At 35.0% G+C, this 12,660-nt stretch overlaps 1 protein-coding gene across 2 annotated transcripts in view; it reads right to left on the reverse strand.

Annotated features, from left to right (window-relative positions):
- SDCCAG8 (SHH signaling and ciliogenesis regulator SDCCAG8) overlaps positions 1–12,660 on the reverse strand; it is a 116,363-nt gene that overhangs the window by 81,179 nt on the left and 22,524 nt on the right. For both annotated transcript variants that reach the window (XM_038130324.1, XM_038130325.1), the window contains exon 12: positions 9,634–9,750. In XM_038130324.1, the coding sequence (XP_037986252.1) occupies positions 9,634–9,750 (117 nt within the window). The remainder of the gene's footprint in view (positions 1–9,633; positions 9,751–12,660) is intronic.

Raw genomic sequence — 12,660 nt, forward strand, 5'->3', positions numbered from 1 at the left:
TTCCAAAATCCAGTATCAGCTCCTTTACACTCATGCACATGTATTTGTGTGTGTGTTTAGGTATATACAGACATATATAAACATCTTAAAATACCAATGTTTGGAGGTGCTTGCAGCATGGCCTTTATTCTAGAATTCTGGTAATGACCATGGCAGAAACAGCAGACAACCTCATGAGAAAGGGATGGCAGAAAAATGCTACCCAATAAAACATGTTAACAGCAACTCAGGAACAGCCAATCCAGGTATATTTAGGTTTATCAACTAAATTATTATTTTTGAAACACCAAAAAATGTTCATTCAAAATCATTTCGTAGGAGCCACACACCACACCACATTTATAGGCTGAAAACAGATCATACTCTCAACACTATGGGATAATTCCATTTAAAAACTCAGGTAACTGTTTGAAACATGAACCCTCAGAATCTGAGACACGTTAATATAATAAAAAACAACACTCTTCTCTCTCCTGTTAATAATAATAGTCTCACAAATATACTCTGTCCTGAATTCAACAAACATGTCAAGTCTAGTCCATCATTAGGTCATCACAATGTAATTGGGATTTAACCTACAGAGAAATTACAGAATCAATGAATCTTCTTCACTGTTTTTGCAGGGAACCTTATCAGCAGCATTTTTTCCCAACTTTTACTCAGAGTAATTTTTGTGTTACTTCAGTTACCATTTCTTCTGTCAGGAAGCTGTAAGTAGTTCTGTAGCTGCTATCCAGGCCACAGTGTAACTCTAGGGACAGAAACAGAAACAAACCCCCAACTAAAGCATTTTGCTGACAGCTCTGTTTCTCATGCAGTGTTAATTTCATCCGTCAGTGCCTATCACCTGTGATACAGCTTTTTACCACATGATCAGAAAGTTATTTCTTCAAGGTACTTAACTTTTGAATGTATGTGAGACAAGAGATGGAGCACAGAACTGCAAAAAGACAGATGACAATCTTGCATTTAAGAAAATCTGAAACAGATTTTCAGTATAACAAGGAACAGAATTATCATAATGTATACGTACAACAAGACTACATTAAGGTTAGAACAGGCAACTTCTGGTGCTTAACTCTGCAACTTTAATGTTCTTATTACTTCTGCACATAATTTCAAAAGTACTATTTATTATGTCTTGTTCTGCAGTTGCCCAAACTCCCAGGAATATCAACAGGCACTTTGCCATGGAAAGATGGCAGGCTAAACCTCCGTAAGAGAAACACCATTACTCACCACAGGCTGAAACACACTAACACCATCCTGCATCCATATTCAGCTCAGTTACACAAAAGAAGTGTTACTTAAACAAAAACGAAGCATTAGTGAAGTACCACTGCATCAAAATTTTAATCTAAATCAATTATTCTTTTTTCAGTATTACCACCAACCACTTTCTATATTTTAAGTTTTCTACTTTGGAGCACATATGATCCTTTCTTATCTTTCCTTGAAGCACTTAAGTGTTTCAGTTCTCATTCATTAGTTTGTGATGCATTTAAAAATTATCTTCAGATTTTTACAACACATTTTTAGGGGACCACAATAGAGATGCTCATTCAGTGACATAAGTGCAACTTTCTGGAAAACATAAAAGATGATTTCTCAACACTTAATTAATCCTCAAATATCCTTTTCATAATCTATCTGACAGTACCTTCAACTAACAATACTTAGTCATGTTGCAAAAATGTGCTTTTTAATTAACTAGACATCTCTATCTGTAAAATCTGATTAAAGGAAATAATTTCATTCAAAACAAGTCAAAGATTAAAATAATTATTTCTTTTCATACAAATGCGGATTCCATTGTATGCAAAAAATGCAACTTTAAATTTTAAACTAGCAGATATTTTTCACAGAATTTTACATAACAGCAAACTGACAGAAAAGACAAATACTTTTTTTAACAAATGAGAATGATTAAATGGTGATAAAAAAACTTGTACTCTAAAGAAAATGCAAAAAACAATGTAAGACTTTTAACAAAATGAAAAATTAACTAAAACCAAATTAATTCTTAAGTGATTTATGACATTCACTGTTGTCCCAGTATGTTCATTCATCAGGTGAAAAAATACACAGTATAACCTGAAAAGGAAATTCTGCACTGACTATATCATTGCCCAAAGTCTGCAGTAAAATAATTATGGAGAGTAAAATATTAATGCAAATTTACACTACAATTTTTTTTGTTTCATACTTGACTTGCCACCATTACTAAAAGATTGAAGGGGCATAAAATAGAACCAAAAACAGAAGAAAAAAATATAGAATAATAAAAAGTGAAATATAATAACGTTAGTAGTTGGTATTTGAATATATATCCCCAAAAGGCAATAAATAAAAAGGCAATCTATAAAAAATATACACATTTCAAATTAATACCCTTTAACAGGCCATGATGCTCATAAGCTTAGCTTCATTTACCAAAGTAGCCTTCAAAGCAGAAAGACCCGTGATAATAGTCAGGACCAAGTCTTTCAGAGAGGTGCCCCCAGTATGGCCTTGCATGTACATTTAAATACTATCTGCACAATTGACAGGAAATTTTTGCACTTTTTTTGCACTGATCTCCATCCGTCTTGCCTTCCATACCTAATAATATACTAATTAATCCGGGACAGAACTAACTGGATTTTTTTTTTTAATTTAAAAAAGCTCAACACTGGTTTTATAGAAAGATTTCAAGTGTTTTACTTGGATTACTATCAGGCCATATGCAGCAGGGGTCATTTGCAGTCATTTCTATCCTAATCTTTATATCAATCAAGCAACTCTAGGTTCAGAGTGGTCTCTAAACCTCAGACCTCCCAGGCATGGCCATCTGACATAGCATATTGCACCTGAAGAACTATCCAACTTTGTAAAGAGAGTTAGGGCCATCACAAGGTTAACCCCCACCACATCCCAGCAATGGATTTCTTCTCCCTTTTGCACTCTATTTGAATTACTGCTGCTTCCCATTGAAATCTGAATGAGGATACAAAGCACTCATGAAAGCTACATGTGGTTTCAAAGGGGAAACCTCCATTCTGGAAAAAGATTTATTATCAACTGTGAGAATATACAAATACATACACAGGGCTTAAAGGAGTTCACGAAGACCACCTCTTTCTAAGAGGCTAATTCACAAAAACACACAGGACTACTGCAAATTCTACAAATCCTTTAGCCTAAAACAGGAATCTGAAAACCTTTCCTGACAGGAAGGGCAAGTAACCTGAGCAGAAACATGAGAAGTAGCCCCAAGAAACACACATGGAAAGTTTTTTTCTGTATGGCTGGCTCAAATCAATTGATCTGTAAAGACCAGAGAGACAAGAAAGATATAGCCTACCTAGATAAGCAGAGCAGGCTGAGATTTCTTAGATGGCTATTATCCTAACCTGATCTAGTGGGACTGTTGAATTCCTCAAAGACAAGTAGTTTTGTGACCCCTTCGCCACTTGTACTGCAAAGTGTGATGGCAGTACCTGACGGTACCACACACCTTGTGTGCTCCACTAAAAGGCAGAGCCTCAAGACAAGAGCCATCACCTAGGCAAAGGCCGTCAGCCACAAACTCTCTGCTTCCAAACTGATGGAGAATTAACAGAGACAGGACCCTGCAGTTTCCTAGGAAAAACAGGGGTGCTGGAGAATAGCATGGGAATAGTTTATGGGAAGTTTATGGGAATAGCATGGATGGTGAATGCGTTTAGGGGAACACACTTTTAAATCTCCCTGAAGCAAACTTGTTTGCAACCTGTGATGTTAGCTGGGGAAAGAAAATTGTGTTGCAAAGTATAGATTTTTGAGTATACACACACAATTTTTAAATTAAGAAATAATCTTTAAGGTCTGTTCTTCTGCAAGCTCTTGAAGAGCAACATGGTCCCTGTGGATAAATACCCTGGGAAATGAAAAGAGTGAATGGCTGAAACATATTATACAAGGATTTTACCGCATCATTTCCATGAAAATATTTGCTTTTCATTTCCAAAACGTCTGACCTGCAGTACTATTTCAGGAACAAAACTTCCAATCCCATAGAGATTACTACAGTCACATTTTAACAGAGAACGTTGCTGTACTACAGATTAGCTCAGCAGCCACCAGCAGAGATAAGAAAGTGATTTTGTTCACAGTGGAACAAGATGATTTTTTTGTTAATGGATTGCACAGGTGGGAGATGGGGGACAATGAGGTAGTGCAAAATATATGGTTCACTTGTTGATAAAAAATTCAGAAAAGGAAGGATGCCTGTAGAAAGAAGGAAGGGGAAGATTACACCTACTTCATTATTGAAAAACAGAAGAGAACAAAACCTGTTCTTTTTATCCTTTCAGACACTATTTAAGACTACCGATGTGAGATTGGTTCTTACTTCCTGGACAGTATTAAAGGAATAGCTGAAAAGAAAACCTATGCATTAACAACTGCCAAGTGATAGGGACTTTATACACTCTTTTTCTTCTGATTGTTGACACAATGACTATTGATAAAACAACCATATTTTCTAATCAGAGAAGAAGAAGAAAAAACCAACAGAAAGTATTTATTCAAGTATGTAAACCCACTATATCAAGAGATGTGCAATTCTTTTCCTACTTTGAATAATTCTTAATGCGCATAAACAATTTTCTCTTTCCATACACTGAGGGGTGACATCACCATGGATGACAGGACATGGATTGAGGTTACATGGGCCAAACTACACCTATGAACAACAAAATCATGATCCTGTGTTATTCCTCTTAGCAGGTTAGATGCTTAGGGGAAGCAGACCTGTACAGAAAATGAAAACAAGTGAGTAAAGAAAAGTCTACCACTGGGAATTCTAGTCCCAAGGATTTTTCTTATGGAAATAGATAGGATTTAATGAAGGCTGCTCATACCACTGATTCTTGAGGAATGGATGGCTGACAGAGAAAAGTTATGCCATAGCAGAGCAGCAGCAGCCATATAACATTTTTATATATATTGCAGGGTTGTAGGTCAATGTCTTCCTCAAAAATCTTGAGATGAGCTAGTAAGTTTAGCTATAAAGAAAAGAATTAAGTTCCTCCTGAGCAGGCCAGAAAATTCACAAGGCTTAAAGTACTGCCATTTTACTCCTTATTTACTAATTTTCAAATTAATGCAATGAATGCCCAAAACACAAAATTAATACTTAGGAAGAGTTCAGTTACAGTAAAGGTTATCACATTCCCTTAATGCTTTCTTTTCCAAAAGCAATTTGGGTTTGCTACTTTTAAGGCCATTATAATCAATGTCAGACCAGGTGAGAAAATTTAATGCTAAGAGTTTCAAGCTATCTTCTGAATCTTGGGGTTTTCCCCCCCTGCCAAATATTACTCAAGTCTATGTTTACTGATTTAATAGAATTTCTTTTCAAAACAGAATTTCCAGAGCATCTTTATAACTAATGAGAAAACAGAATATCAGATATAGAGTATTACAAGAATACACATAACACATGATCCTAACCCATCTTCATCAGTTATTAAAACTTGCAAGTTTCAAACATCTGGTGATATGCTGAATGTCACAGCTGTTGAAAACTCTAGTCTGAGTCATAAAAGCTTGATATCTGTTCATAAAAAGACATTTCAGTGAACCAGGGTCTTTAGAAGGTGTTACTGGTCTTGCTTTGGATACTCTGAAGCATTTCCAGGATATATACTCAAATTCTTGGCCTGAAGTATTTTTGAAGAAGACAGAGTCAGTAATCTCTCCCCTTACAGCATCTAAATTAGGTTACTATAAATCATGGATTTATGACAAATGAGATAAACATTCCCAAAATACCCTTTGGCAAAGTGCTTTTGGACTGCAATTTTGCCAGATTTTTATTTGTCTGCAAAATTGTCAGTCTATAATGTACAGAGGCATCATTTAGGTTCTGTCATACTGCACAAAAATACTTTGGTGTGTAGCTCTTCCTATTTGTATAGGTTATGCATGTCAGTGAGTCTTGACTTCTCTTTATTTGGACTTAAGAACTGCAATGCAGGCAACTCTTAAAAATCTGTGGGTTTTAGTAGAGTGTTTCTGGAGCTTTTAATTTTGTCACCTACAAGGTAGGCACCAGAATTTTGTAATCCCCCTTCAAACTATATCTGCCCAAATTTAAAGATTTTTTTACAGGTTAAGATTACTAGCTTGGATTTATTTCTACACAAAGTATTTATCTGATTCCACAAAACATGATAAAACAAAATTGAAGAGCTGCAGTTAGTTTTTGGATTTAACATGTCCTATTACTTTACTGCATGGACACCACAACTCCCAGTGGAGCCATGCTACTGGTAAGAACTGTCTAATAAGGAGGATGCCCAAATTGGCTTGGACTGCAAAATACAACATTAAAAACTGTTTTCACTTCTACATGCTGAAGCTTGCAAGATTTTAAACCAAATATAAATTATTTCAGACAAACAGAAAGCAAATTATTAAAAATGAACTTCATTTTTATTTTCATAAGGCAGAGCAGAAAAGAGCAAGTGATGTTAATCTGAGGAACAATTTCATAGTGTGTCAGAAGTATGATTTCTGTTAGAAATGCATAAATTATGCCATGCAGTGCTTACAAATTAACAAAAAAAGTATTATAAAAGTGAAGCCCTGCTGTGTCAAATATGCCACACAATTTTTGTTCTAATAACAGCAATTTAGGTTAGGGCGTGACTCTTCTCTGATATAGCTGTGCTAGTACAACCCCTAGTGTGGACACAGTTTACTGCCATGGAGGCATTATATTCGTATGATCTATAAAGCTTGTTCCTAAGCAGTAAAAGTATTAAGTAATGCACTGTTATTTCAGCACAGCTACGTCCACAATGGGAGGGCTGGCTGAGAGAGAAAAAGAGAGGACAGTAGGTTATGCTACTTTACAACGTATCAGGGCAGACGAACAGATGTGGGTTTTGTGTAGAGAAACTGTGTGGTACATGTCTTTCCCCACACCTCCCTCCGTAATCCTGATGTTAATCAGGATCATGATGGATGATATTACAAAACAGTTATTCAATTTAAATGGTAACATTGCTTGTTGCTTCTTAATTATTAAGAAATATTCATGTAAAATGCTAATAAGAGTTATAACAGATATTGACACGTGGCTGTTAGTCCTAACCTAACAATAAATACAGGGAAAAAGATATTAGGGTAAAAGGGAGTAAGACCAAAGATATATACTCTCTTTAGGTTTCCTAAATGATATAAGTTCAGTTTTGAATAAGATTTATAAATACCAGCAAATGATAAAGACCAGTCTGCATTTACTTGACATACAGATACATGCATCTGTAGGTGATCCTAAATTTTACATGTGGGGCTTTCTGCCTATTCTGACACACCTGAATAATTTTAATCCTTTTTTAAAAGTTACTCCATGTAAACTAAAAAATATCTTCAAAACTGAAATTTATCCACAGCACAATTAATAATACAATTATACTTCAAGAAACAGTAAACTCGCTCTGAATATATTAAAAGGCAGTCCAAAACATAATCCCTTCTTTTTAAAAGAGAAAAAAACCCTTATCATTTAATACAGAATAGCATGAAAATATTCCTACATTATTGTCTCTCTACTTTAAAAAAAAATAAATATGTATTTATTATGAACAGATGGTGGCCAAGGAAGGTATCAGCTCTGTCTCTTAGCCAGAAGGTCAGGTCATGGCTGAGAGACCAAAGAACAATTATTATTTGCTTCTCAGTGCCACATAAGATAAAACATTTCAAGTTTTCTTTAAATACAAAGATAGATGCGGTTGAACTGTTTTCATTTTTTTTAAACAATATAATTTGCAATAACTTATTAACATTTGTTAAAATTTGATTTAAAAATCCCCAGCCAACAGGCAACAACAGAACAAGGCACTCTAATACTCTTCTTGGGCTGCCTTTAACGTGTTAAATAATCCTAGGAACTATACAGAACTTTTTGGGTTATTGGAACCACAGCTATAAAACAGCTGCTAGATACTGAGTCTGAGAATTACAAAATTGTTTGTTTTACTTTTTTTTGAGGAACTAACAATCATATTTGAACAATAAAATAACATAATTGCTGAATATCTAATCTTGATCTAATTAGCTAATAATTTTTACTGATAGGAACTCTCCCTTGCATAATTTCACTTTATATCAAATTATAAATCACCACATTTTGGTGTATTCAGCTCCACACTGATTAAAATACCAATATGTCATCACATGAGGTTAAAATATTTTGTTAAATTTTGTAATTTGTTCAAAAGGCAATCCTCAAGCAAGTTGAAGAACAGGATTTAAAATCCAAGATACTTCTTCAAGTATCTTATTAAACACATCCTGTTTTATTTGTATGCCAAGATTATGCCAACTCTTTTATCTGTGATATCTGTCAAGACACAGACGACAAGCCTGTTTTTTGTTTTTTAGTGTCCTTAGGCCTAAAGGATGCAGGAGTGAAAAAAAAGCAAACCTTGAAAAAAAGAACACTTTAAGACGTCTCTTCTTCTGTGCTGTATCATTTTCTATACATGTTGACGGGTTATTTCACCTAATAAGCTCCTCCTTTGGACTTTACATATATTATCCTTATAACTTGAATTAATATTGCTTCCACACTTGTACTATTAAGTTAATAAACTTACTGTCCTACATGCAGCTTTTGAGGAACTGGTAATTAAACATTTAATTTTTGAAATACTTCATTTTACCCCTACATATATTATACAGGGAATGATCTGTTCAGTTATTTAAAAGAAAAAAATAATTCAAAACATGTTGGATAGGCTGCTCAAATAAAAAAGGCATATTTAAAAAATCATCCTCATGTGCATCTTATATATCTGTGTATTCAGAAGACTCTTATGTGCAAATCAGAACTTAAGAAGGAATACTCAAAGTTTGAACTCCTAGAGAAAAATGGATAGAACCTCAAGAAAAAGGGCACTTCAAAAGATGCAGATTACACCTGTTCAAGCTGTTTGCCAAGTATGTTGCCGGTTACTCTAATAATCTTTCTTACTGCATGGGATGTTTTCCCACAGACTACCTGTAAGGCATATACTGGTTTTGTATTAATATAAATCCCAGTTTTAGATAAGCAACAGTTAATGCCAAGTGGACTTTTTTCTATAGTTATTTTTTTCTAGAAGGCTACTTTTGTTTTGGTTTTGTTTTTTTAAACTTTCCTATGAATCCCAGCATTCAGTAACATTGAATCTTTAAAGAAACTGGAAGAGAAATGATTTTCATTTTTGGCATCATTAGGTTATGCTTATAGCCTTTAATGTTCTGTTAGGCTGCATGTAGAGGCAATTATGTGTGGATTTATTTGTGAGATAAAGTGTATAAACACATGTATACAGTACATAGAATTCAAGTAGCTGGTATGAATAATATGATAGAGTAATTCTATATGAAATCATGGAATGAGTGATGCGCAAAACTGAACATACCAGGGCTGAAAACAAGATTAAGATAACCAAGAGGTATTTATTTAGCAGTAAAAGCTGGCTTTTTGCCATTAATTTAAACCGTTTAACAGTAATAAATGACCAGTATTAGAAAAATGAATCATTCCAGCTTCTGATAAAACCCTACTTAGGCAACTAATAACTGCAAAGTTATAGCAGTATTATCTCTTACCTGGTCCTTAATTTCAAGCTCCCTTATAGTTTTTGTTCTGTACTCTCTGAGCTCCTTTTCTGCCTCATCCTTCTTCATTTTGGTTTGATTCAACTGATAGCGCATTTCTCCACACACCTGTTAGATTACACAGACAACATGATCTGTTAGCTTGAAGAAGCCATAGCCCGGGGTTTGCAATTAGATCTTTTGGTGCCCTCTACAGGTCATTGGAATGCAACATATTTTTAATTTACAGCTATTTTAGGTCTACAAATGGTAAATGTTTTTACACAGAAAGGTGGATCTGAATTCTATATATAGTAATTAACTTTGACATATGCACTACCTTCTAGATTCAAACATATTTGGATCAAGATTTTCCTAAGTATAAATGCTTATGTTATAAATATCTATCTCTACAGTTAAATGACAGTTGCTGGTTTTATACTCTTCTTTGATTCTCTGTAAAATCCCAAGAAAGTCTATGTCAACACTTTCAAAACCTAGAAGTAAAGCATCTATCATGCTCCTAATTAAAGGCGTATTTTTATTTGCCAATTTTACACCGTTGAGAAAGAAATTGTTTAAATGTTAATACAATAATTTTCAAAGTTTGATCAGAGCATTACAAACTTACTGCAAACCGAAGAGCAATTCTTTAAAAAAAAAGTCTAATTTAAATAGATACATGGTCCAGAAGAAATGGATCAAAGCAACATTTCAGGAAATCACTTCTACACAGGACAATTATTCTCTGCTGTTGGAGTGTTTGTTATATTACCCCCTCAATCCTTTCTATCTGGCATCAACTTCAGAGGAAATGTGAAGGGGTTAGGAGAAAGTGAAAGAAATAAAAAAAACCAAAACAAAACCAGAAGATCACTAATCCCTTTCACATAACTTTACTGCTGTGCAGGGTTGTTATTCTTCCAATTTTCAATATAAGTTGTCCCCTTTTTGTTCTTACCCTGTGCCATCACCTCCAATTTGTGCCTGTTCATTTCACCTTAATTAACCAAACAAATACATGCACATTCCTTAGTGAGAATGCAAATGTGTTTACTCATAGCTCCTCTTAGTCAACTTTCTTTCCAACTTAATCTGCTTTCCTGCCTTGCTTATATTCTCTCAGCACTTGCTCCTTAAATGTACACCCTTTTAATTTGCTGCTACAATCCTCTGTGCTTCTCAAAAACATTCTCACATATTCTACAATCCAAATTAATTTATGTTTTTCAGTCTTATACCTCTTCTCATTTTCACTCTTTTTTTCTCCTTAAAAAAAAGGTAGGCAAAATGTAAAGATGGATAACTGCAATGAAATCACTCTAGGAAAAAACTAAACCAACTGTCATAACTTTCAAGAAGTAGCTTCACTTATAAATCCAAAGGACAACTTGTGAATTTAGCCATTTCAAATAAACCAAAGCAGCAAATGCTCTGAAGAATGCCGAAGTTCCAAAGCATTTTTTAAACATGAAAATATTATATGCAGGTAAAAAAAAACTCTTGAGATGCAACTGCATAGCTTGCAAACCCTGGATTTCTACCTCCTCCTTCCTTTATCTGACGGGTGTAACAAAATGCAATATGTCACTTCCTCCAAGTGAAATTAAAAAAAATACAGCAAGCCTTGCTTTCAGCTCCTTCACACACTGTACAAAGGGAATAACACAGAAGAATCAGCAGATGGTGCTGTCCTAATAATGGATTTTTCAGTCTCCTCAAGAATGAAGGAAATAGATCCTCACTCCATATTTTCTTTCCCTGACTTCTGGTGCATGAAGAAAAACAATATTTTGGATAAAACTCAAAACTAAAGTGTTGTTATGTGGTGTTGTTAATAATGGCAAACCAAGTCTGGAAACAAGAAGTCAGATTCACAAGCAAAGATGTCACTTAGCCACTGAAAATGTCAGGGTGATGCACATAGTCCTGTCAGCTCAGTGGTTGGGAAGTTCCTCTGTGATTTTCAAGACTTCTCAGTTTAGTACAGGGACACAAATGAAGTTTTCCAATCTCTCAGGACAGTGCAATTAATAGACTATTGCAAGGTGACCACCTATTCAACTTTGTATTAACATGAACTGAAGCAAGAACTGCAACCACAGTATCATCTCCAGAGAGGTAACTTCAAATTGGTAGGGTTCAAAACTGTTGTTTTCAGACCAATGAATATTTGTACCTACTGCCTCTTTCACCACCTCCTCACCCCTGTAAGTGGTGCTAGTGATTTGTGAACCCAGCCCAAGAGACCAAAAGTGTGTTTCAGAATTGGTAGATCAAGCCATTCTGATATTTTTAATATACTCATTTGGCTTTCAGTTAAAATTAAGTTTCTAGTAAGTTGGGATGACTTTTTGCTTTGAATTTTCTGCACAACTTTTGCCTCTCTATCAGCCAGGGTAGCAGGGGAAGACAGGAACTGTTGAAAACCTCTCCTGAAATCTCCAGAGGCCCAAAGAATTAATTGTTCCTCAAATCCTTGCAGTTAACAACTGGGGAGGCAGGATGGGGCCCTGGGATCATTGGTAAGGAATATAGACCTTACAAGAGGCTGTAACAATTTTTTTTTTTTTTTTTTGTTTCTCATGTTATGACCCCCATTGAGGCTCAAATCGATTGAGATACATGCAAAAGAAAGCACCCAGGAGTGACAGACCTACACAAGATGCATGTTAAACTTTAATTCTTAACTAGAAGATGTCTTTGTAAAAGCCCTGCTATCAATAGTACTGAATTAAGCAGTATACTACATAAAAATCTAACCAAAAGAATTGAAAAACAGTGATTTGATATAGCTCCCTTTACTGTAGCACTGCAAGGCCCACAGGTAGCAGTTAAGGACACTGTTGAAGTCTGTGCTGTCTCACTCAGTTCTTTACTGAAACACTGGGATAGTGTTTTAAATAGTGACCCTCATAGGCTGCAAAATAGAAAAGTTAGCTTCTGCATGACAAGGTGACTTGGAAATGGAAAAAGTTATTTTTTACTCCTGCAATTGGGACAGCTGTAGTGCCTCTGGGATATTGAGATGATGTCTAC

Source organism: Motacilla alba, chromosome 3, assembly GCF_015832195.1.
Source record: "Motacilla alba alba isolate MOTALB_02 chromosome 3, Motacilla_alba_V1.0_pri, whole genome shotgun sequence".
Lineage (NCBI taxonomy): Eukaryota > Metazoa > Chordata > Aves > Passeriformes > Motacillidae > Motacilla > Motacilla alba.